The sequence below is a fragment of the Armigeres subalbatus genome, chromosome 3 (assembly GCF_024139115.2).
Source record: "Armigeres subalbatus isolate Guangzhou_Male chromosome 3, GZ_Asu_2, whole genome shotgun sequence".
Taxonomy (NCBI): domain Eukaryota; kingdom Metazoa; phylum Arthropoda; class Insecta; order Diptera; family Culicidae; genus Armigeres; species Armigeres subalbatus.
Genome location: NC_085141.1, coordinates 43,053,016 through 43,074,943, shown reverse-complemented (window position 1 = coordinate 43,074,943; position 21,928 = coordinate 43,053,016). Strand labels below are relative to the sequence as shown.

At 42.0% G+C, this 21,928-nt stretch overlaps 1 protein-coding gene across 1 annotated transcript; it reads left to right on the top strand.

Annotated features, from left to right (window-relative positions):
- The first annotated feature begins 11,660 nt into the window (after positions 1-11,660).
- LOC134227671 (coiled-coil domain-containing protein 39) lies at positions 11,661-19,718 on the top strand. Its single transcript, XM_062709332.1, has 3 exons — positions 11,661-12,156; positions 12,276-14,621; positions 14,943-19,718. Exons 1-3 carry the CDS (start codon positions 11,784-11,786, stop codon positions 15,104-15,106), a joined length of 2,883 nt encoding a protein of 960 aa, XP_062565316.1. The 5' UTR covers positions 11,661-11,783; the 3' UTR covers positions 15,107-19,718.
- Positions 19,719-21,928: the final 2,210 nt, after the last annotated feature.

Genomic DNA, 21,928 nt, shown 5'->3' with positions numbered 1-21,928 from the left:
CTGACGTTGTTATCCATGGTATTTGGTGGTGTTCCATTGAAAATTGGCAAGGTATGGAATATCCAACGATGATCGCTCCAGGTCGCTTTGCAGCATCAACACGTGGTCGGATGCATCGCATGCGCGGGAGATCGCAATGGCGAAATTGTCTTTAGACATCGGTATGATTCATTATGCGTGTAGGTGTCGAAGAAACCATTTTAAGCTGCTTCTATTTGCTAATAGGACAAATCACAATTTTGGCAGTTTTGTTATATTGGTTAATACTAAGCAACAACACTCCCGGAAATAATTATAAGTCATTCGATGATTTCCATATAAAATGGTCATGTTTTAGGAGATTTTTGACACCCTGGTGGTAAAACAGGTAAGTCAAAAGTAACAATGCTATACAATATGGACCCCAGTATGTTGCCTTGGGGAACACCAGCTCTTACAGATTTCAAATTCTGATACTTTACCTGCAGTGAGCGATCTGATAAATAATTTTGGATCAGTTTAATAATGTACAGAGGAAAATTAAAATTAATCAATTTAACAATCAAACCTTCATGCCAAACAATGTCAAATGCTTCCTCTATATCAAGAAGAGCAACTCCAGTCGAATATCCTTCAGATTTGTTGAGTCGAATTAAATTCGGACTCTTAATAACTGATGAGTGGTTGAATGCCCATGGCGAAAACCAAATTGCTCATCAGCAAAAATAGAATTGTCATTAATATGAACCATCATTCTATTTAAAATACTTTTTTCAAACCGTTTGCTTATTGAAGAAAGCAAACTGATTGGGCGATAACTAGAAGCCTCAGCTGGATTTTTGTCCGGCTTCAAAATTGGAACAATTTTTGCGTTTTTCCATTTATCTAGGAAGTATGCCAATTGAAAATATTTATTAAATGAATTAACCAAAATGGATTAAGAGCTCTCCGGAAGTTTTTTGATAAGTATGTAGAAAATACCATCATCACCCGGGGCTTTCATATTTTTTAATTTTCTAGTGATAAATCTCACTTCCTTCAAATTAGTTCCCAATAAAATTTGATTTCCCTCTTTAAGCGCTGGAATTAGCTTTTGAGGTTTTTTTTTGAAGGAATTTTCGTTAATTTCCAAAAGTGTTTCGAACTTTGATCCAACTTCAAGACATTATTGTTAAAGTTGGTATTCCTCAGAAAAGCGAAACGTTTTTTAATTTAATTTCGCAAATAAGGCCAAATAACTTTCAACGCTGGATCGCGAGTTCTTTGGTATTGCCTTCGCCTCACATTTTTAAGACGGATCAGAAGCTGAAAATCGTCGTCAATAATAATGGAGTTGAATTTAATTTCACATTTAGAAATTGCAATGCCTCTGGCTTCGACAATTAAATTTGTCAAAGATACGAGAGTATTATCAATATCACTTTTGGTATCAACATCAAAATTCCTATCGATATACGTTTTATTTTTATGTATATCCCAATCAGCTCTATGATAATTAGAAATAGAGCTTCTTGTGAGATTTCAAACGTCACAGGAAGGTGATCAGTCAAAGTCAGCATGAGTTACCAATTGGCCACACAGCTGACTTGAATCCGTTAAAACTAAATCAATTGTAGAAGGATTTCGACTGGAAGAAAAACAAGTTGGTCCATTGGGATATTGAATAGTATAATATCCCGCAGAACAATCTTCAAATAAAATTTTACCATTGGAATTGCTTTGAGCATTATTCCATGAACGGTGTTTGGCATTGAAGTCACCAATTATGAAAAATTTGGATTTGTTGCGAGTTAGAATTTGAAGATCAGCTCTCAACAAATTCCTTTGCTGCCCATTGCATTGGAAAGGCAAGTAGGCAGCAATAAAAGAGAATTGTCCAAAATTTGTTTCAACAGAAACTCCCAAGGTTTCGAAAACTTTGGTTTCAAACGAAGAATATAATTTATGTTTGATACGTCTATTAATGACAATGGCGACCCCACCACAGGCACTGTCAAGACGATCATTTCGGTAAATAAAATAATTTGGATCTCTTTTGATGAAAATACCAGGCAATGTGCACATTATGAACTGATGGGAAGTTGAATAATTCATCTTCTGGGACCCTATTGGAATTTTCCGCCATCAATTTTGCACGGGAATTCAAAACTTTTTTGCGTGAAGGGCATTCCCAGAAATTGGATTTATGATTGCCCCCACAATTGGCACATTTAAATTTTTTGGAATCTTCTCTCACAGGGCAGGCGTCCTTGGCGTGAGAGGTTCCACCACAAATCATGCATTTAGCATCCATGTGACAATGTTTGGTTCCATGACCCCACTTTTGGCACTTACGGCACTGGGTGGGGTTTTGGAAATTTCCCCCAGGCCTGCGGAAATGTTCCCATGTAACACGGACATGGGACATAATACAGGCCTTTTCCAAACTTTTCATATTATTTAGTTCACTTTTGTTAAAATGAACTAAATAAAATTCTTGAGAAATGCCCCTCTGGGAAGTACCAGAGTCACAGAGAACAGACATACAAGTCCGTTCTCAATCGTGTGTAAGGAATTTAACGGTCATTTTGGAATGCAACACAAGTGGCAATCTCGTGGCGGCGCTGGCATCGCAAAGTTTCTCTCATCAAGAAGCTGTCAACATTATAGGCGCCACCACCCACCATAAACATAAACAACAGATCCTTCTCATCACACTGGTTTCAATTCCATATGCGATGTTTCATTCTCACACTAAGGGGCAAGCCAGAGTAAACGCGACGTGCGATGCGACGCGACAGTGCAATTTGACAGCCTGTTGATAATGATTGTTATTCTTTTACGTGAGGCAAATCACTTGCGTTAGGGGCAAGCCAGAGTAAACGCGACGTGCGATGCGACGCGACAGTGCAATTTGACAGCCTGTTGATGATTGTTATTCTTTTCCGTGAGTCGCGTCGCGTCGAATCGCTTGTCGCGTTTACTCTGGCTTGCCCCTAACGCAAGTGATTTTGCTGCCTTCAAGAAGTGCATGGTTTGTTTTGTGATGAGATGTTTCGTTGGTGAACAGAAGCAACCACCTTTGACTGTGTTATCATTATTGTAATTCTTTTCAATATTTACTGTCCCTTCCATCAGCCACAGCCACAGTCATCGTCACAGCCAGCAGCGAAGCACTAAAAGAATGAAAACGGCCATAATGTGTGCTCAAGGATATTCATGATTTTTTTTACCATTCATTTATGCCCTGCCTAGTCGTTCCATTCGGTTTATGCATAGGAAACCAACTCGCATTTCCGGCAGTGAATTGTTTTGGAACACTATCTCTCTTTTCAATAGTAGTAAACAATTTTAACTCATCGTAATCTGAACATATTATTAAGAACATATATTTATTCAACAATATGAAATTGAGAAGTGGCACGAGTAGTAAACTCTACTTGCTTGAGAGAATAAAATGCATTTTGTAGAATTTGTTTTTTGACCTTGTTGGTTCCATAGTGAACGAAAAATAAACATCAACAGTTACCACGTGCTGGAAAAGGCGGCAAGCTTGGTTTCATTTTGCGCGCAATATTTGTTTGATGAAATGTGACAGCTGGTACGCATGACTCCATGAATGACACCTAGCGCCACCAAACGACGTATTGCCACAGTCAGTATTCTAACGTACTTTGATTTACACAGTTTTTTGAGTAAAATTTGTTCTAGCCTGTATGTCTGTTATCTGTGCCAGAGTATGATTTTTTTTTCATCTTAATTACTTGGACTGGTGAAAATCCAAGTAATTGAGAAATTTCAATTTTAATCTCATCCAGTGATTTGTCATCACTGGGGAGACCTTTCAAGACGACTTTGAATAATCGCTCAGTTTTGTCGTCGTATGTGAAGAATTTATGACGCTTCTCAGTTAAATACTGAAGAAGACGTTTGCGATCGTCAAAGGATCCCGGCAAAACGCGGCAGTCACCCTTCCTAGCAATCTGAAATGAAAACTTGATCCCCTGAAGGTTACTCAAGATTTCATTCCGAAAGCCAGAAAACTCGGCAACAGATACCACAATTGGCGGAATTCTTTGTTTCTTTGCATGAATCGAATCACCTGGGCTAAAGGAAGATTCGATTTGCTCAATTTCATCATTAATCAAATCGAACTGATTGCTCAGTTCGATTGGAGAAGAATTATTTCCGATATTAGAGTTAGAAGGAATATCTGAATTCTTCAGCTTCCTTCTTTTTTTTTCCGCGCTTTGGCAGGACGGTCTTGAAACCTTGTTTCTTTGAAGGAAGTGGAGAATTCAGAGACTCCCCCTTCCTCTTGTTTGTATTAATGCTCATTGCTGAGCGTGGAGACGTGACCTTCTAAGAGGTTTTTTCCCAGAACGTTGGCCCTGCAGGATTACCACCGCTTGTCGGAATTTTACTTCCGCAAACGGGTCCAACGTAAAACGAAGGCACGGGTCCTTGCAAAGATCGTAACGGGATCAGTGGGTACAAATAGCGCTAAGAAGCACCGTTGAAATTAAAATAGCTTCGGGTAGTATTAAAAACTTCCTTCCGCAAAGAGAGAAAGAACCGCACAGCACGAAAGCACGATGCGGTCTCATTTCAACATCCTTCGCTCCATTAACTAGGGTATGCTAGCTGCGTGCCAAATAGACGTCCTTTGTACTGCATTGCTCTCTGATGGCAGAGACGACGTCGTCCGCGTTCGTGATCTCGTCCAGTTGCTTGCACTGGAAGGTCACTTCCGTCCCCAACGACCTCACCTCGGCGCCGTCATCCAAGATCTTTTCCCGAGAAGCACAAGTCAGACAAAAATGGTTGCAGCAACTTGATTGTGACTGAATCTGGTCACATATGAGTTGCAGCAATCTATGTGAAGCATGTGTGCTACTAGGGTTGGGCCAGTAGTCCCGCCAGCTCCACGTTTCAGCACCAAGATCATTTCACCAGTCTTGATGCGTCTGACGCTTCGTGCGTCCTGTTCCAGCGCCGAAAGCGTTTCGGTCGCCTGCATCGACGTCGGCGTACTTATGCTTATCGTTTTTGAGCAGCAAGGCCTCTACTCTGCCCTTAACTTTTTTTGCGGATCGAGATGCGCTCGACTTCCGCTTTGAGCTACTGACCAGCTGCCAGGGATTTTCGATCCCTAGTGCCGATGGCACTGGCCGACAGGTACCCTCTTGCGGCCTGGCGACTTGCGTTTGGTTGGTGCCTTTCGCTTTTTTGGGCCGAGAAGTCGCCTTCTCGGGTCAACGCCCTTCGGGCATCACTACATCCCGATCAGCTCTGTCAAGACGACGTTTGGCCGACTATCGCCTACTGCTTGGCGAGCTGAGCGCCTTCGCCGGTTTGCTGCTTGAGCCGTTTTTGGTTAGGCGCAATATTTTCCTCGTTGGCCGTCAGGGTAAAATCAATCGCCTCTTCTGCCATCATAGCCAATGTTCCAAGAAAGGAGAAGGCCTTAGTTGTGGCACCTTTGTCGGCCTTCTTGCTTCTCCCGGGTGGCTGATAAAAGCGTCCTGTTCTTGCCTTACGACTCGAACGCCAGCAGGTTCTGTTTCATTTCATTGATGATGTTCTGCCTTTCGCTTGCGAACTCAATAATATTATCCAGTTACTCGACGACCATCCACATCCCGGGTAGTGGTCTAAATATTGTACCCAAATCGGAAAGTAGTCTAGATTATAGACACTGTAGGTTCTATAGACGAGCTGAGGCGAAGACGAGGGTAGCCAAACGAACTCTAAACTAGTGTAGCTAAACGAGCATGACGCCACGATTCGCTTGGTACACTTCTCCATTCTCACTTCTCCCATCTCCCATCTTTATCTCATTTTTTCACATTTTACATCTCACTCTCATTTTTCATTTCTCGCCTCTCACTTCTCACTTCTCGATTCTCACTTCTCACTTCTCAACTTTTTGCTTCTCACCTCGCACATCACACTTCACACATCTCACTTTCCCTTCTAACTTCTCCCTTGTCCCTTCTCACTTCTCACATCTCACAAATTGCTTTTTATTTCTCACTCTTCACTTCTGCAGGGGCAGCAGGGACTATGTCCAAGGGCTTGACGATCCCTCCCCAGGCCATCTGCGAGTTGTGGGGCTTGCCTAGGATGTGGTGGGGTTTGACAGTGGGCCCTGTTAAACCTTTATAAAAAGCTGCATGTATCCGCAAGTAGGCCCCACCAAAGCGACCGTGTGCCGCTCAAAGCGCACAAGCCCAAGTCCTGGTGTTAGGTGGGACGCTAAACAGCCCTGACACGACGGCCCTGCACACCGTATCGAATGACAACGGCCAACGATGCATAAACTTCGCAGCCTCCCGCGGAATGGTAGTCCGAAGCACCTTCTTTCCCCGCAAAAATATCCACAAGGCCACATGGAGATCACCTAACCAAGAAACGGAAAACCAAATCGACCACGTTCTAATCGACGATAAATTCTTCTCCGACATCACGAACGTCCGCACTTACCGCAGTGCGAATATTGAATCCGACCACTACCTCGTTGCAGTATGCCTGCGCTCAAAACTCTCGACGGTGTACAACACGCGTCGAAGTCGGACGCCGCGGCTTAACATTGGGCGGCTACAAGATGGTAGACTAGCCCAAGAATACGCGCAGCAGCTGGAAGTGGCACTTCCAACGGAAGAGCAGCTAGGCGCAGCTTCTCTTGAAGATGGCTGGAGAGATATTCGATCCGCCATTGGTAGCACCGCAACCGCTGCACTTGGCACGGTGCCCCGGATCAGAGAAACGACTGGTATGACGGCGAATGTGAGCAGTAAGTGGAAGAGAAGAATGCAGCATGGGCAAGATTGCTGCAACACCGCACGAGGGCGAACGAGGCACGATATAAACGGGCGCGGAACAGACAAAACTCGATTTTCCGGAGGAAAAGCGCCAGCAGGAAGATCGAGACCGTGAAGAAACGGAGCAACTGTACCGCGCTAATAACACACGAAAGTTCTATGAGAAGTTAAACCGTTCACGTAAGGGCCACGTGCCACAGCCTGATATGTGTAAGGACATAAACGGGAACCTTCTTACGAACGAGCGTGAGGTGATCCAAAGGTGGCGGCAGCACTACGAAGAACACCTGAATGGCGATGTGGCAGACGAAGATGGCGGTATGGTGATGGACCTGGGAGAACGCGCGCAGGACATTATTCTACCGGCTCCGGATCTCCAGGAAATCCAGGAGGAGATTGGCCGGCTGAAAAACAACAAAGCCTCTGGGGTTGACCAACTACCAGGAGAGCTATTTAAACACGGTGGTGAGGCACTGGCTAGAGCGCTGCACTGGGTCATTACCAAGATTTGGGAGGAGGAAGTTTTGCCGCAGGAGTGGATGGAAGGTGTCGTGTGTCCCATCTACAAAAAGGGCGATAAGCTGGATTGTAGCAACTACCGCGCAATCACATTGCTGAACGCCGCCTACAAGGTACTCTCCCAAATTTTATGCCGTCGACTAGCACCAACTGCAAGGGACGTCGTGGGGCAGTACCAGGCGGGTTTATGGGCGAACGATCCACCACGGACCAGGTGTTCGCCATTCGCCAAGTACTGCAGAAATGCCGCGAATACAACGTGCCCACACATCATCTATTCATCGACTTCAAAGCCGCATATGATACAATCGATCGGGACCAGCTATGGCAGCTAATGCACGAACACGGTTTTCCGGATAAACTGACACGGTTGATCAAAGCGACGATGGATCGGGTGATGTGCGTAGTTCGAGTTTCAGGGGCATTCTCGAGTCCCTTCGAAACCCGCAGAGGGTTACGGCAAGGTTATGGTCTTTCGTGTTTGCTATTCAACATCGCTTTGGAAGGGGTAATACAAAGAGCAGGGATTAACACGAGTGGTACAATTTTCAATAAGTCCGTCCAGCTATTTGGTTTCGCCGACGACATAGATATTATGGCACGTAACTTTGATAAGATGGAGGAAGCCTACATCAGACTGAAGAGGGAAGCTAAGCGGATCGGACTAGTCATCAACACGTCGAAGACGAAGTACATGATAGGAAGAGGTTCAAGAGAAGACAATGTGAGCCACCCTCCGCGAGTTTGCATCGGTGGTGACGAAATCGAGGTGGTAGAAGAATTTGTGTACTTGGGCTCACTGGTGACTGCCGAAAATGACACCAGCAGAGAAATTCGGAGACGCATAGTGGCTGGAAATCGTACGTACTTTGGACTCCGCAAGACGCTCCGATCGAATAGAGTTCGCCGCCGTACCAAACTGACAATCTACAAAACGCTAATTAGACCGGTAGTCCTCTACGGACACGAGACCTGGACGATGCTCGTGGAGGACCAACGCGCACTTGGAGTTTTCGAAAGGAAAGTGCTGCGTACCATCTATGGTGGGGTGCAGATGGCGGACGGTACGTGGAGGAGGCGAATGAACCACGAATTGCATCAGCTGTTGGGAGAACCATCCATCGTTCACACCGCGAAAATCGGACGACTGCGATGGGCCGGGCACGTAGCCAGAATGTCGGACAGTAACCCGGTGAAAATGGTTCTCGACAACGATCCGACGGGCACAAGAAGGCGAGGTGCGCAGCGGGCAAGGTGGATCGATCAGGTGGAAGATGACTTGCGGACCCTCCGTAGACTGCGTGGTTGGCGACGTGTAGCCATGGACCGAGCCGAATGGAGAAGACTCTTATATACCGTACAGGCCACTTCGGCCTTAGTCTGATTAAATAATAATAATAATCTTCACTTCTCATAACTCACTTCTTGCAACTCACTTCTCTCATTCCTTACCATTACTCACATGTTTATCTCATTAGTCACTTCTCACTATTCACTTCTCGGCTCTCACTTGTCTATTCTCATTTCTTCCTTCTTATTTCTCACTTCTCGCTCTCTCACTTCACTCTCCTCACTTCTCCCTTCTCGTTTCTCACTTCTCACAAATTATTTCTCATTTCTCACTTATCACTTCTCATATCTCACAAATTATTTCTCATTTCTCACATATCACTTCTCAATTCTCACTTGTCACCTCTCACATCTCACTATCCACTTCTCGCTTCTCACTTATTACTTCTCACTTCCTCACTTCTCGCTTCTCACTTCACACTTCTCTTTTCTCACTTCTCCCTTCTTGCTACTCACTTCTCACATCTCACATATTACCCCTTTTTTCTCATTTCTCCCTTCTCACTTCTCATTCGGCCTAATGGCTGTGGCCAAATGACCTTCGGGACTGATGGCCTTCGCTCTAATGACCCAGCAGCATACCTCCATTAAATATTCCAAGTGTTTTCCCTTGAAAAGGACAAAGGATATTTTTTTGAAAACCGCGTAAAATCCGAAATCCGCGTAAAAAACGACTTTTGCAAAAATCGATAAAAAATCAACTTTTTACAATTTTCATGTGATTTCAAGACTTTTTCGAAAAATCGCGTAAAAAATTAAAACCGCGTAAAAAAACCGCGTAAATCCCAAAATCCGCGTAAAAAAAGTCGCGTAAAAAGCGACCCACGTAAAAAAAAAAGCGTAAAAACAGACCCCAGTGTACACTGCAATCGAAGGATCAAGTTTTTGAGGCATATGAGGATTTCAAAGTAATGGCTGAACGACAAACTGGTAGCAAATTGAAGACTTTGAGAAGTGATAATGGACGAGAATTTGTAAATAACCGATTCAGTGCAAGCTTGCGACGAGATGGAATACGGCATCAAAAATCTTGCCCATATATGCCGGAACAAAACGGGACTGCGAAGTGTATGAACAGAACAGTAAGTTGTGGAGAAAGTACGAAGTATGCTAAATGATGCCAAGATGTCGAAGAAAATTTTGGGCAGAAGCAATGAACACAGCGGTTTATCTCATAAATCGTTGTCCAACGCGCACTTTGGAAGGTAAGACGCCAGAAGAAGCATGGACAGGTAAGAAGCCGTACATTGGTCATTTGGAATTTTTTGGCTCTTCCGCCATGATGCATGTCCCGAAGCAGAAAAGGTTAAAGCTTAATCTTGAATCTATAAAATGTGTGTTTGTGGGTTACGCAGCAGATGTGAAAGGATATTGACTCTACAACGCTACAACCCTGCTAGTTGCTAGATAATTAATAAAGGACAATTTGAAAGACACAGTAGAATTTTTGGGAATCGAATTTTCAGATGTAGTGAACGAATGAGAAAACTGACACCGGAAGTAGAACAGGTTATTGAAGTTCAGGAGATAACACATTGCTACGAAAGAGTAGAAGTTAGACCCGATGATTACAACTGCAGTTCGGAAAGTGATTTTGAAGACGCCGTAGAAATCGCTCTCTCACCGCAAATAATTAGACCAGCTTCTCCAGAGCATGAGTTTAGGCGCAGTGGTCGGGAGCGCCGCCACCCACGGAAGAACTCAGTATTTGTAACTTATAGTCCTATGTATCATAGTAAATGGGTGTTTAAGACCAAGCACGAATTAGACGAAAAGATTGAACGTTACAAAGCACGCTTGGTAGTGAAAGGATGCTCGCTGAGGCCAGGTATAGAATATGACAAAGTGTACGCCCCAGTTGTACGATACTTGACGTTACGATATCTAATGGCATTGGCAGTGAAGGTCGGTTTAGAAATTGATCAAATGGACGCGGTAACAGCATTTTCGCATAGTAAGCTCAATGATGAAATAATACATATGCAGCAGCCCGAGAGTTTTATCACGGACTCGACCAAGGTATGCCGGCTTCAGAGGTCACTTTACAATTTGAAGCAATCCAGCAGGGTCTGGAATCAACAACTGGACAAAACGTTGCGCGAATTCGGATTAGAGCAATCAAAGACAGATTCTTGTTTGTATTTCAAGATAAATGGCAGTAAAATGTTGTTTGTCACGATTTATGTGGACGATTTTCTCTTATTTACCAATGACGCAAAAATGAAGAAACAGTAAAAGAAATTCTTGTGCAAGCGGTTTCGAATGAAAGATTTAGGCCAAACAAGATATTGCCTAAGACTTCATATAGGGCCCCGGGTGGCGATCTTGCCCCGTCCTCCCTTAATTTAGATTTGTTTGGTCGAACCAAATTCGTAACTCCCAATAGCTGATGACTATGTAGTTTAGTGCTCATGGCGAAAGCCGAAATCAAAAGTATGTAAAATAATTGTGTGGCATTTTTCATTTATCAGAAAAATACATCAGAAAAATTTATTTTTACCTTAGTTGAATGTTTATTAGACGAGTTAGCACTATTTAGACGTTGAACGTTGCGTTGTATTGAAATGCTATCATTCAACTTCTATTATCAATAAACTACTTCACATGAGCGGTCCCGCAAAAAAAAATCAAATTATATTATATTAATATTTACAACGATACGATTTTAACAATTTCCAAGATGTTTAAATGAATTCCACTGCTCAACAAACGATTGGGTGAAATTTTAAATCCAAAGTCCTTCGAATATTTCAAAGTGAGTGGAACTGTTCAATTTTCCATCTCACTGAAATAAATTCATCTCATCATAACCCAGAAAATATTCCATTCAACGGATTTGCATTAACCATCAAATTAATTCATATTTTCTTGCCATACAAGAACATCATGCCACGTTTTTCACGTTGAATAAACAAAACATTCAGTCGAAATCAACACGTGGCCATGTGCGCGCGCCTCCTTTCATATGCAAGATTGCATGGCTGCCTTCTATGCAGACATCTTAGCAACCGTCCCCCAGGTGTATTGGCGGTTGCAATTAAAATTGTTTATACGGAAAATCGATTTCCAGTTTTGTCCTTTCAGTAGGAAATTAGATATAACACTCTATTAGCTAAAATTAATCGCGTTAGAATGTCCCAACCGTACGTAATCCGTGTGATGGAGGAGATGGGATGGGGTTCGAACGGTGGTTTCATCCCAATCGCCAACGAGGAAAACAAAAAACTTCTGGACTATGTCAACCGGCTGGGTGACCGGAAAACGGAAGGATCCTCTAAGGTGCAGATCAGTGACCAGCGGGTAACGAAATTGCAGGCCCACTTGAAGAACGTGCAGGTCGAGTTCGATCAAAATCTCAAACTGCTGGCGGAAGACAAAGGACAGATCGATACGGAGCATGGGTTGCTGAAGTTGTCCGAGAATGATGGCGGCAAGATGCGGAAGATGGCGAAGGAGGTGCAGTACGGAAGGGAGGAACTTGAGCGCCACGACCAACGCTCGCAAAGTGAGTAGTCATCGGGGAATGGATTAGAGGGAAGAAATGGAATTGTTATGACTTAGCCTCCAGACTATCCACAAATTGTTTCAAACGATTTTTCACTGATATATGTTTTCACTTCTCAGAGGAAATGAAAAAGCTAACTGCCAACATGGAACGGTTCACCGAGCGAATCAAATGGGCCAAAGCGGCCCTAACGGAGTGGCGACAGGTGATGGACAATGGCGAAGAAACGAACAAGCTCATCGAAAAATACTGCAAACTGGACACAGGTCGAGCCGAGACCCTGGAAGCCAAACGAAAAATTCTTGAAGACAAGGTTTCCAAGCGACGCACACTGTTGGTGTCGCTAGCCGAGGAGTACCGCTCGTTGGAACAGGTGCTGGAACGCACCTCGCAACTGTATCGTCAGGCACATACTGAACGGCGTCAAATGGTGTTAAAGTGGAAGGAAGCAGTGAAGCACATGAACCAACGCGAGGAAGACATCAAAGGGGTCGAGGAGGAAATCGAGAAGGCCAGGGAGATAAGCAATATGCTGAATGACGACCTACAAGCGCAGGTGGAATTTTTGGAGGAACAGGAACGAAACAACAAGGAGATTGAGCTGGGTATTGCGGAGCTAAACGTGGAAGTATCGAAACTTAGAAACCGACTGAACACGTTAACGGACAGCGTACAGCTGAAAACGAACGAGTATCAGATAACGCGAAAGGCGGTGCAAAATGTGTCCAACAAGCTTAGCGGTATGCGAAACAAAAATCGTCAGGCGTTGATGGAGGAGGCTGAGAAGGAGAAGCAGATTCACGTAAACCTAAGTCAGTTGGAAGAATTGAGGGAGCGATTTGAAAACTTCAGAAGTAAAACATTGTGTGCCCAGGAAAGATTGAGACAGTTGAACGAGATTGTTGAACAGGAGGAGAAGCAAATTAAAATACTTAGCGACGAAACGGCACGACTGTCAACTGCTCTGTATCGCGCTCAAATGCAGCTTGTGTCAATGAGAGACGAGGACAAGCTTTTAAAAATTGAGATTCATTCAATGGATTCTGGCATTGGGAAGATAAAGGCAGCGATGAAGGTACAAGAGAAGGAAATTATTCGCCAAACAGAAATTTCTTACAACGTAGACTATAATATGGAGAAGATCGAGAAGAGGATAGCGAATATGAAGGGAGAAAACAAGCAGGAGGGAGCCAGCAGATCGCACGCCAAGTTGGCTCAAGCAGAAGCTATCTTCTATGCCCGAATGCAAAATCATTCATTGCTTCAGGCGCAAATTGCAAAGATACAAATTGATTTTCGCAATTTGAACGCGATTTACCAGCAGGATTGCGTGGAGATCGATAGAATGATCGGTAAGCTAAAAGAGAAGTCTCTTATGGTGGAGGGCGGCGAGAAGAAGCTACGACAGTGCACCACCGAAAATCAGGAAAGGCTGGTCGAGAAGAGTTTACTGAAGATGCGCATCAACCAGATGGAGTTGCTGGTTGATAAACAAAACGACAAGATGTACACACTAGAGCGCCATCGCATGGAACTGGAAACTGCTATTAATGAGCGATTGATCGACATAAATTCCCAGAAGGACATGCTGATTCTTAAAAAGAAGTATTTACATGATGAGCGAGCCCAACTAAGAGCGGACATCAGCGAAAGAGCGTTGAAGATCGAGCAATTGAAGAATCGGTACGAATTATCGTTGGATTTGTTGGGCAAGAATGACGATGGAACGATTGTAACTGCTACACAGATCAAAATACAAAATGCGCAGGAAAAGTATATGCTGTTAAGAGAAGGTAGCGAGCTCAATGTGAAGATTCTGAAGGCTGAGGAAGATTTGAAGGCGTTGGAAAATACATTGAAGTTGATGAATTTTTCAAACGAGACGTACAAACGCGGTTTTCAAAAAGTGGACGAAGATAATCCGGATATTCAACAGATGAACAACATTCAGAATGACTACTGCAAGGCGTTATCTGCTTTGAAGAGTGTGAAGACCGATCTGGCGTTTAATACGGAAAATCTTCATAACTTGAACGAAGAAAGGGAAGAGAGTGATAAAGCGTTAGAGGTAACCATGAAGGTTCGACTGGATAACAACGATGTGCTCCTGAAAATCCAAAAGGAACTGCTGGATCAGAAGACCAAAATACAACGCGCTGAGCGGGAACTTCGTTTAGCCATCAAGGCAGCTCGTGCGAAGACAAACGACGAAGATTTGCTGGTTACCTTTCAGAAAGACTTGAATCTGAAGGAACTGGAAGAGCGTAATAACATGGCGCTTCATCAGGTGGCCGATTTGATTGAGATTTTCCAGGAGATGAATCCAACGGTAAACAAGTATTTCTACGACAAGGGTTTACGGCTGCCGACGGTACGTCGAGCCAAGAGTCAGATATCGTGGCGAAGTGAAAACTCTCCCGGGTCAGACTACAGTGGGCGTGATGATACGGGTTCGTCGAAGCCAGGTAAATACGTAGGACTGAATGTTTAGATTTTATAAAATTTGTAGGTATCAATACTAAGGCCGGAACAAATATTAATTTCTTCATTTGTCCTGTTGAATTTTGTAAAAAATTGGGATGTTCGATTAATATTTTCTAGTTCCAGGTCAATGTTTATCAACTTAATTTTCATCAACTAGTAGAACAAAGTTTCAGCTTTTATTGGCAGTATTTTATTTAAAATTACAAGCTTTAATCAATTTTCAATACCCATAAATAATTATTTTAATTTTTGCAATCGTATTATCTAAATTTTAAATAGATGGCTTTAAATGTTTCTTTCAGCATCTAAAATGTCCATGTGCTCAGCATCGACACGCTCATCGGACTCGTCGGAGAACATTGCCAAGTCGTTCGACAATCGGATGAGTGCCGGTCTTTCGGTAATTCTGATAGACTTTCCCGGAGCTAGCGGTAGCAAAAAACCTGGTGGGATCCAGAAGAAGTAAAGCCATAAAACCAGAAGGACGACGACGACTACGATGGCTTTCTTTCAACATCTATTGGAGTGAAGATCAAACATTTCAGTTCACTGTTGAAATTTATTCTCATTGGCATTTCATATCAATATCAATAGTGTTTGTGTGACTTCCATTCAAGGTAGGAAATTTCGGTAAAAACTACTACAAGTACTATTTATTTATCAATAGTTCGTCCTATATAAGTCTTGTTAGCGTAAACTCCGAAATGAAAATTCAAAACCCTAACCAGAATGAACATTTACCAGTTTTGTCTGTTTTAGTGTATTTTTGTGTGATTGAATGAAATATTTCGTACGTTGCAAAAACTGTCCTCGGATGACTGTTAGTTATCCGCGCATGTGTGCACAGTTTGTTAGTGTTTCGCGCAATTTGCCGTCAACGGTTCTACAGATTTGTTTTGTTACTCCATAATAGTATCACTAACTTCGTTTGCAATGAGTCTGCCTCAGCGTGTAATGTGTGCTCTTTCTCGAATTGGTTCGAGAATTAGATTCTGTTTACAACCTAGATTTATGTACAATGACTATACATTACCATATTGAATGATATCCTACTAAATGCAACATACGCCGAAACAACGGTAGTTTTATTGAATCCGAAAAGCATACATACATTACATAGGTACAAAGTTTTATTGATTTTTTATTCGATGAGTAATACACGGTACACTAATAGCGTTCGATCGCGATCTAAGCATTCTATCTTTGTGAACATTTATGCTGAGCTGGTTTATATTCTAGTTGTTGTTTGAATCTGTTCTCATCCCAACTTATCGAAGGACACATTCATGAAAAACTACATGTTTCAGCTCACCTGTAGACCTTTGTGATGTTCTATTTCACAATGAATTTGAATGATTTGATGGCATATCTAGCCTGCATATTTAGTTGTATGCTAAACATTTTATGAATTGGAAAAGGAATGTGCTTTAATTTGGGAGTAATGTGGTTAGATCCTCTTTGAAAACCAATTATCAAAGGTCTACAGTTGAGCACAAGTTCTGTTTTGTTATTTATGCTAAAGAGAAAGGGTAACGCTGGGTTCAATTGCATCTAATTCGTTTAATACTTATTTACTGCTCAAGGGAAGATCTTCGGATGGTAATATGGTTTTAAAACTTGGGTAGCTTTCGTTCTAATTTATTATATTGCATACCTGTTTTACTTGATTGTAACTTTACAGATACGTATTCCGACAGTCGTCTTCAGTGTCTCGAAATCTTCCACTCTAAATACGTATCTGTAGAGTTACAATAGTTACAATAAATGGTGAAAATCAATTAAATAATAATAACTTGTCTTGTAGAAAAATCCTTCCCCTCGGATATGTTACCTTGCCGCGGTGGGTCGGCTTACGCCATTAGCACTGATATGGCAACCAAAGACATATCCTGTCGTGGTGGTATCACATGTTGACTATTTTTGTTTGGTGCCGCGTTACATATTTGGCATTGACGCACTAATTTACGGCATTTGCATGTGATCCAACGGATCTCGTATCTTGGAGCCTTGAATGGTAGTGCAGTCAGGCAGAGGCCTTTTTCATCAGTGATAATGATGTGAGTTCTCTTCTTTTCGGCAATACTTTTCTGATGCGTTCCCTGTGATGATGAGTCGTAGCTACGCTTACATTTAGCTAGCTAGGCATTTATTGAAAAACAAAGTATTCAAGACATTCGTAGGGAATCGACTGCTGGATTCACTGAGTAGAAGTTTTTTCAAAACTAGGAACGTGGTGCCAGTTTTACTTTGTTATGCCTCACTTCGAAGAGCAATAATAAAAAAATACCACACATTATAATGATGGTATATGAACAATCTTATGACGGCTTCATTCACGATAATTTTTGCTAATAGTAGGGAATAGGCGTGATGAAGCTTTACTTTGCCACCGAAAAGTGAATCCTATAGCTGACTCATACCTGATCATTAGTACAGTTAGTTTGGAAACGATCAAGCTACTTATTAGAACATAATAATAGTAATACCTTGACAAAGGAACAGTGTTGGTAAAAACTCAAATTCTCAAATCTCATCCACGATTCAAATCATGCACGAGGCAAACCCCACCCGACTCATGGCCCAGAGAATCGTCCATGATTCGACTCGCGATTTGCATCATTACATGATTTTTGCGTATTCTTCTTTGTTAAATTCATCGGAATAACTTTCTTTACTTAAAACAATAGATAATAAATCCATACGTAAACATAAAATACGCTTCGATTGGGTTTTGACAGGTTTTGGAGCGAAATCATTTTTCGGCGAATGAGCGAAACGGTGCGATTCTGCGTGAAAAACTCATGCGCGATGCTCTCCCTGCAGAATCGCAAGCGAGTCAGCTCGCGCATGAGGTTTCGGTGAGTGAGATTTGAGCATGATTCTACCAACACTGCAAAGGAATAACAATAAAATAGACTAAATGCACGAACAGTTTCCACTTTTTACAAGACATAACTTACATTGTGTTTGATAGTATTGACACAGGATGAACCAATAACTTAGGCAAACAAAGTAATTCAAGGAACGCATACTTCATACCTTCTGACCATAAAGACAAGAATGACATCGTACAGATCAATCTATATGATTCGGCAATTGAGCCTTCAAAATAAACGAAAGATTAAAAAAATAATAATCTATATGATTAGGAATGAGATAATGGGAGAGAGTATCTATTAGAGTTGTAAATGTAATGTCTTTTGAGCCAGTTCAACAGTGTCTTAAGGGACGACATGATCCTTGTACGGCTAAAAATCTTCCGGCTCAGTTTCTACGATGAAGCATTGGGCAACATGTTTCATGTGAGTCGGATAAACTGCTTCGGTCGATTTTAAGCGCGTACAATGACAATAGACGTAATAGCATAAAAACTGGCTAAATAATTTGACTCTGACAAGAAAATGACAAAAATGACTTTAAACTATTACGATGTTAGTTAGCATGAGACCTCTCCGACTATTTATGAACGTAAATCCCTCTGATTCAGTTGCAACAGCGTCTTCTTGGACGACATGTTCCGTGTACGGCTGGCAAACTGCTTCGAATGGAATTATGCTACGGTATCATCAAAGGCCTGGTGCAGAGGTTTCTACTCTATTCAGAGTCCCGCCAGTGAAACTTCATAAAAAAAATAATAACTTGTCTTGTAGAGTAATAAAGGACATTCACTAAGCTTAAAAAAATATATTGTCTGTTGAGTCAGGAGAATATTACTCGCCATCTAACTATTTCCGCACCATAACATGGATAATAAAATGATGGATCAGTCGGCTGTGTAACAAACAGCCGACGCTGCAATTAGCTACCTTCTGACGCAATTAGCTGCCTTCAGCACTAAACAAGCTGAGCAAGGCTCCGAATTTAATCAGCTCCGCATATCAAACCAAACCAGGAACCACCATTAGTTTTCATTAAGCACTTTCACAGCTATTAACTGGGAGGTATCTAACCCAAATTACCATTTTTGCAATATGAACTTACAAAATGTATTATATTAGTACCAATTCCAGATAAAACAGCAGCCACTATAGAAAAAGGGCTACGAAATGGTGAGTTGACATCCGGAAAGAAGCGCCTAACATAGCTCTGGTCCTCACAAGTTCCGATACTCACGCTTCCACGGGTCTTCCGATGACAATTGGCTGCCAGCTAAGGGTTGCGTACTTAGCTGTGTAGCCTGGGCACTGTTTTCCTTCTGACATCAGCTAGAGTGAGAGGGTGTGTCCTGTGGGGTCTGCCTAGGATGTGGTGGGGTTCGACAGTGGGCTCTGTTGAACTTCTATAAAAAGCTGCAAGTATCCCCAAGCAGGCCCTATCAAAGCGACCGTGTGCCGCTCAAAACGCACTAGCCTATTCCTGGTGTTGGGTAGGACTTTAAACAAATTTGACCCGACTTATCAAGCGTCTGTTCACCAAGGAGGTGCGGTTCCAACAGCGTCTGTTCTGGCATTCAGCGGCTGAGTATGAAATGCTATTCCCCGGAAGCTATACCCAAGATGGCAGCCTCATCCCGGTGGATAGGGAACCTTGGACCAACAACCTACTGTTCCCGAAACATCAATTTGTTCGAGAATCCGATAATGAAAGAATACGGACTGATTTCACGGCGACGACTCTTAGCGCGAAACAACGGACACGAATAGGAACATGGAACGTTTTAACCGTAGCCCAGCAGGGTAAATTGGCACAACTTGCCAATAAGGCACGCCGCATGAAGCTTGAGATCCTGGGACTGAGTGAAGTCCGTTGGCAAAACTTTGGAGAACATAGAACGCCGTCAGGACAAGTTCTGTTATACTCTGGTTTACGAGGAGAACACGCTTCCCGGCATCGCGGAGTTGGCTTCCTACTAAGTGCTCAGGCACACTCTGCGCTTATGAAGTGAGAACCTATAAGTGAAAGGATAATCGTTGCCAGATTTAGAACACGGGTCCGAAACCTTACTATAATCCAATGTTATGCGCCAACCGATGCTGCCGATCTGCAAGACAAAGAGAACTTCTATAGTCAACTCAATGCCATCGTAGATAGAATTCCGAAGGGTGATATCAAGATCTGTTTGGGCGACTTCAATGCGAAGATTGGATCCGACAACTCGAACCATGAGCGCATTATGGAGAGCTGTTCGCAGAATTCTGTGGTAATAACGACATGGTGATCGGGGGATCGCTCTTCCCTCATCGACCGGTTCACAAGATCACGTGGGTCTTCCGTGACGGTTTTACAGAAAATCAAATCGACCACATCTGCATCAGCCGAAAATGTATACGGAGCCTTCTTGATGTATGGAATGAACATAGTGCCGATATCGCGTCTGATCATCACCTCCTCATCGGCGAAATAGAGTTGGACAACGGTTCAACACACGCCGACTGGAAGATGCCACGGTGAAACGGTCCTTCGTTGCCTGATTTTCTCAAAATTGCACGCGGCGTACCCTTCAGGAAGGGTGTCCTACGAAAGGCTGAAACACATAAGGCTGAATGCTCATAAGGCTGAACTCAAAAGGCTGAAATCCTGAAAGGCTGAAAGTCTCAAAAGGCTGAAGGTATCAGAAGGCTGAAACGTATCGAAAGGCTGAAATTGATGGGATGAAATGAATCCCAACCATACGATATGTTGTACCAACTATGTTGAGTGGTTGGATAGTGAATAATTGATAAAGAATAGAGAATAATGAATAAATAAGAATAAAAAAATAAATAATAAAGAATGAAGAATAAAGAATAAAGAATAAAGAAAAAATAATAAAGAATAAAGAATAAATAATAAAGAATAAAGAATAAAGAATAAAAAATAAAGAATAAAGAATAAAAAATAAAGAATAAAAAATAAAGAATAAAGGATAAAGAATAAAGAATAAGGAATAAAGAATGAGGAATAAAGAATAAAGTATAAAGAATAAAGAATAAAGAATAAAGAATGAAGAACAAATAATAAAGAATAAAGAATAAAGAAAAAAATAAAGAATAAAAAATAAAGAATAAAGGATAAAGAATAAGGAATAAAGAATGAGGGATAAAGATTAAAGTATAAAGAATAAAGAATAAAGTATAAAGTATAAAGTATAAAGAATAAAAATTTCACAGAGACGAAGGAAGGAGGAAAGCAGAAGGCAGAAGACGGAAGGAGAGAGAAAGAAGACGGAAGAAGGGAGAAGGAAAAAAGATGAAAGATTGAAGAAAGAACATAGAAGAAGGAAGAAGGAAAAAGTAAGATAAAGATGAAAGAAGAAATAACGGTGATGCAAGAAGAAACAAGGAAGAAGGAAGGATAAAGATGGAAGAATGAAGAAGGAAGAAAGAAGAAAAAACAAGAATGAAGAAAAAAGAAAGAAGAAGGAAAAAGGAAGGAAAATGGAGGAAGAAGAAAACAGGAGTTGCAAGAAAGAAGGAAGAACAAAAAAGGAAAAGGAAAAAGAGAGAAGAATAAAGAAAAAAATAGAAAGCAATCTAGCAAGAATCAAAAACTACATACAAGAACCAAGAACAAAAGTCTTGTTCCCTTCTATGTTACCGCCATCAGGAGTGACAATGGGTCTGGGGGTGAGAATGGGTCATCGCTCTCACCGGCAGTTTGGAGGTCGTAGAGAAAAATCGTTCAAAAAGGTCTCTTATATTTTAGTCTTCTTGCCCTCAGATACATTCGATGCATTCTACAAGCATTCATTCAGTGACCCATTCTCACCCCCAACGACAGTACCTCAAAATTTTATGAGCTGTATAGACTACAATATAAGAATTCTGTATATAAATTGAAAGACAACAAAAAGTCACAAGAAGGTTGCGGATCATTTTAGTTTGTGCTCCTTCTAACGTCAAATGTGAATTCATCCACTAATATTGGTTTCTCACGATTTTTCAGCCTTTCGAGTTTCAGCCTTTTGTTATTTCAGCCTTATGTGAGATTTTTACTTTTCAGCCTTTCGTGTTCAGCCTTATGAGTTTTCAGCCTTATGTGATTCTGCCTTTCGTGGAAGACCCTTCAGGAAAGGTACCGCCGCGCTTTCTGCACCCCGTTTACTTGATTCTTATGGGTGAATAGCATTGCGGTGTAACGTAACAGCGTGAAACGCTAGGATCACTAAATATACTAAATGATAATAAGTGTTATTATCATTTAGTATATTAAATGATACTAGCGTTTCCCGCGGTGAATATTAGACATAGAGCAATGTACCCTTAGACAAAGCTATAGAGGGGAATCAGCGCTAGAAGTCCGCCATACAACACTTTTCGGAATTCCGCCTCTGGAATGAGTTTTTGGCTGAATACTAAATGATAATGAA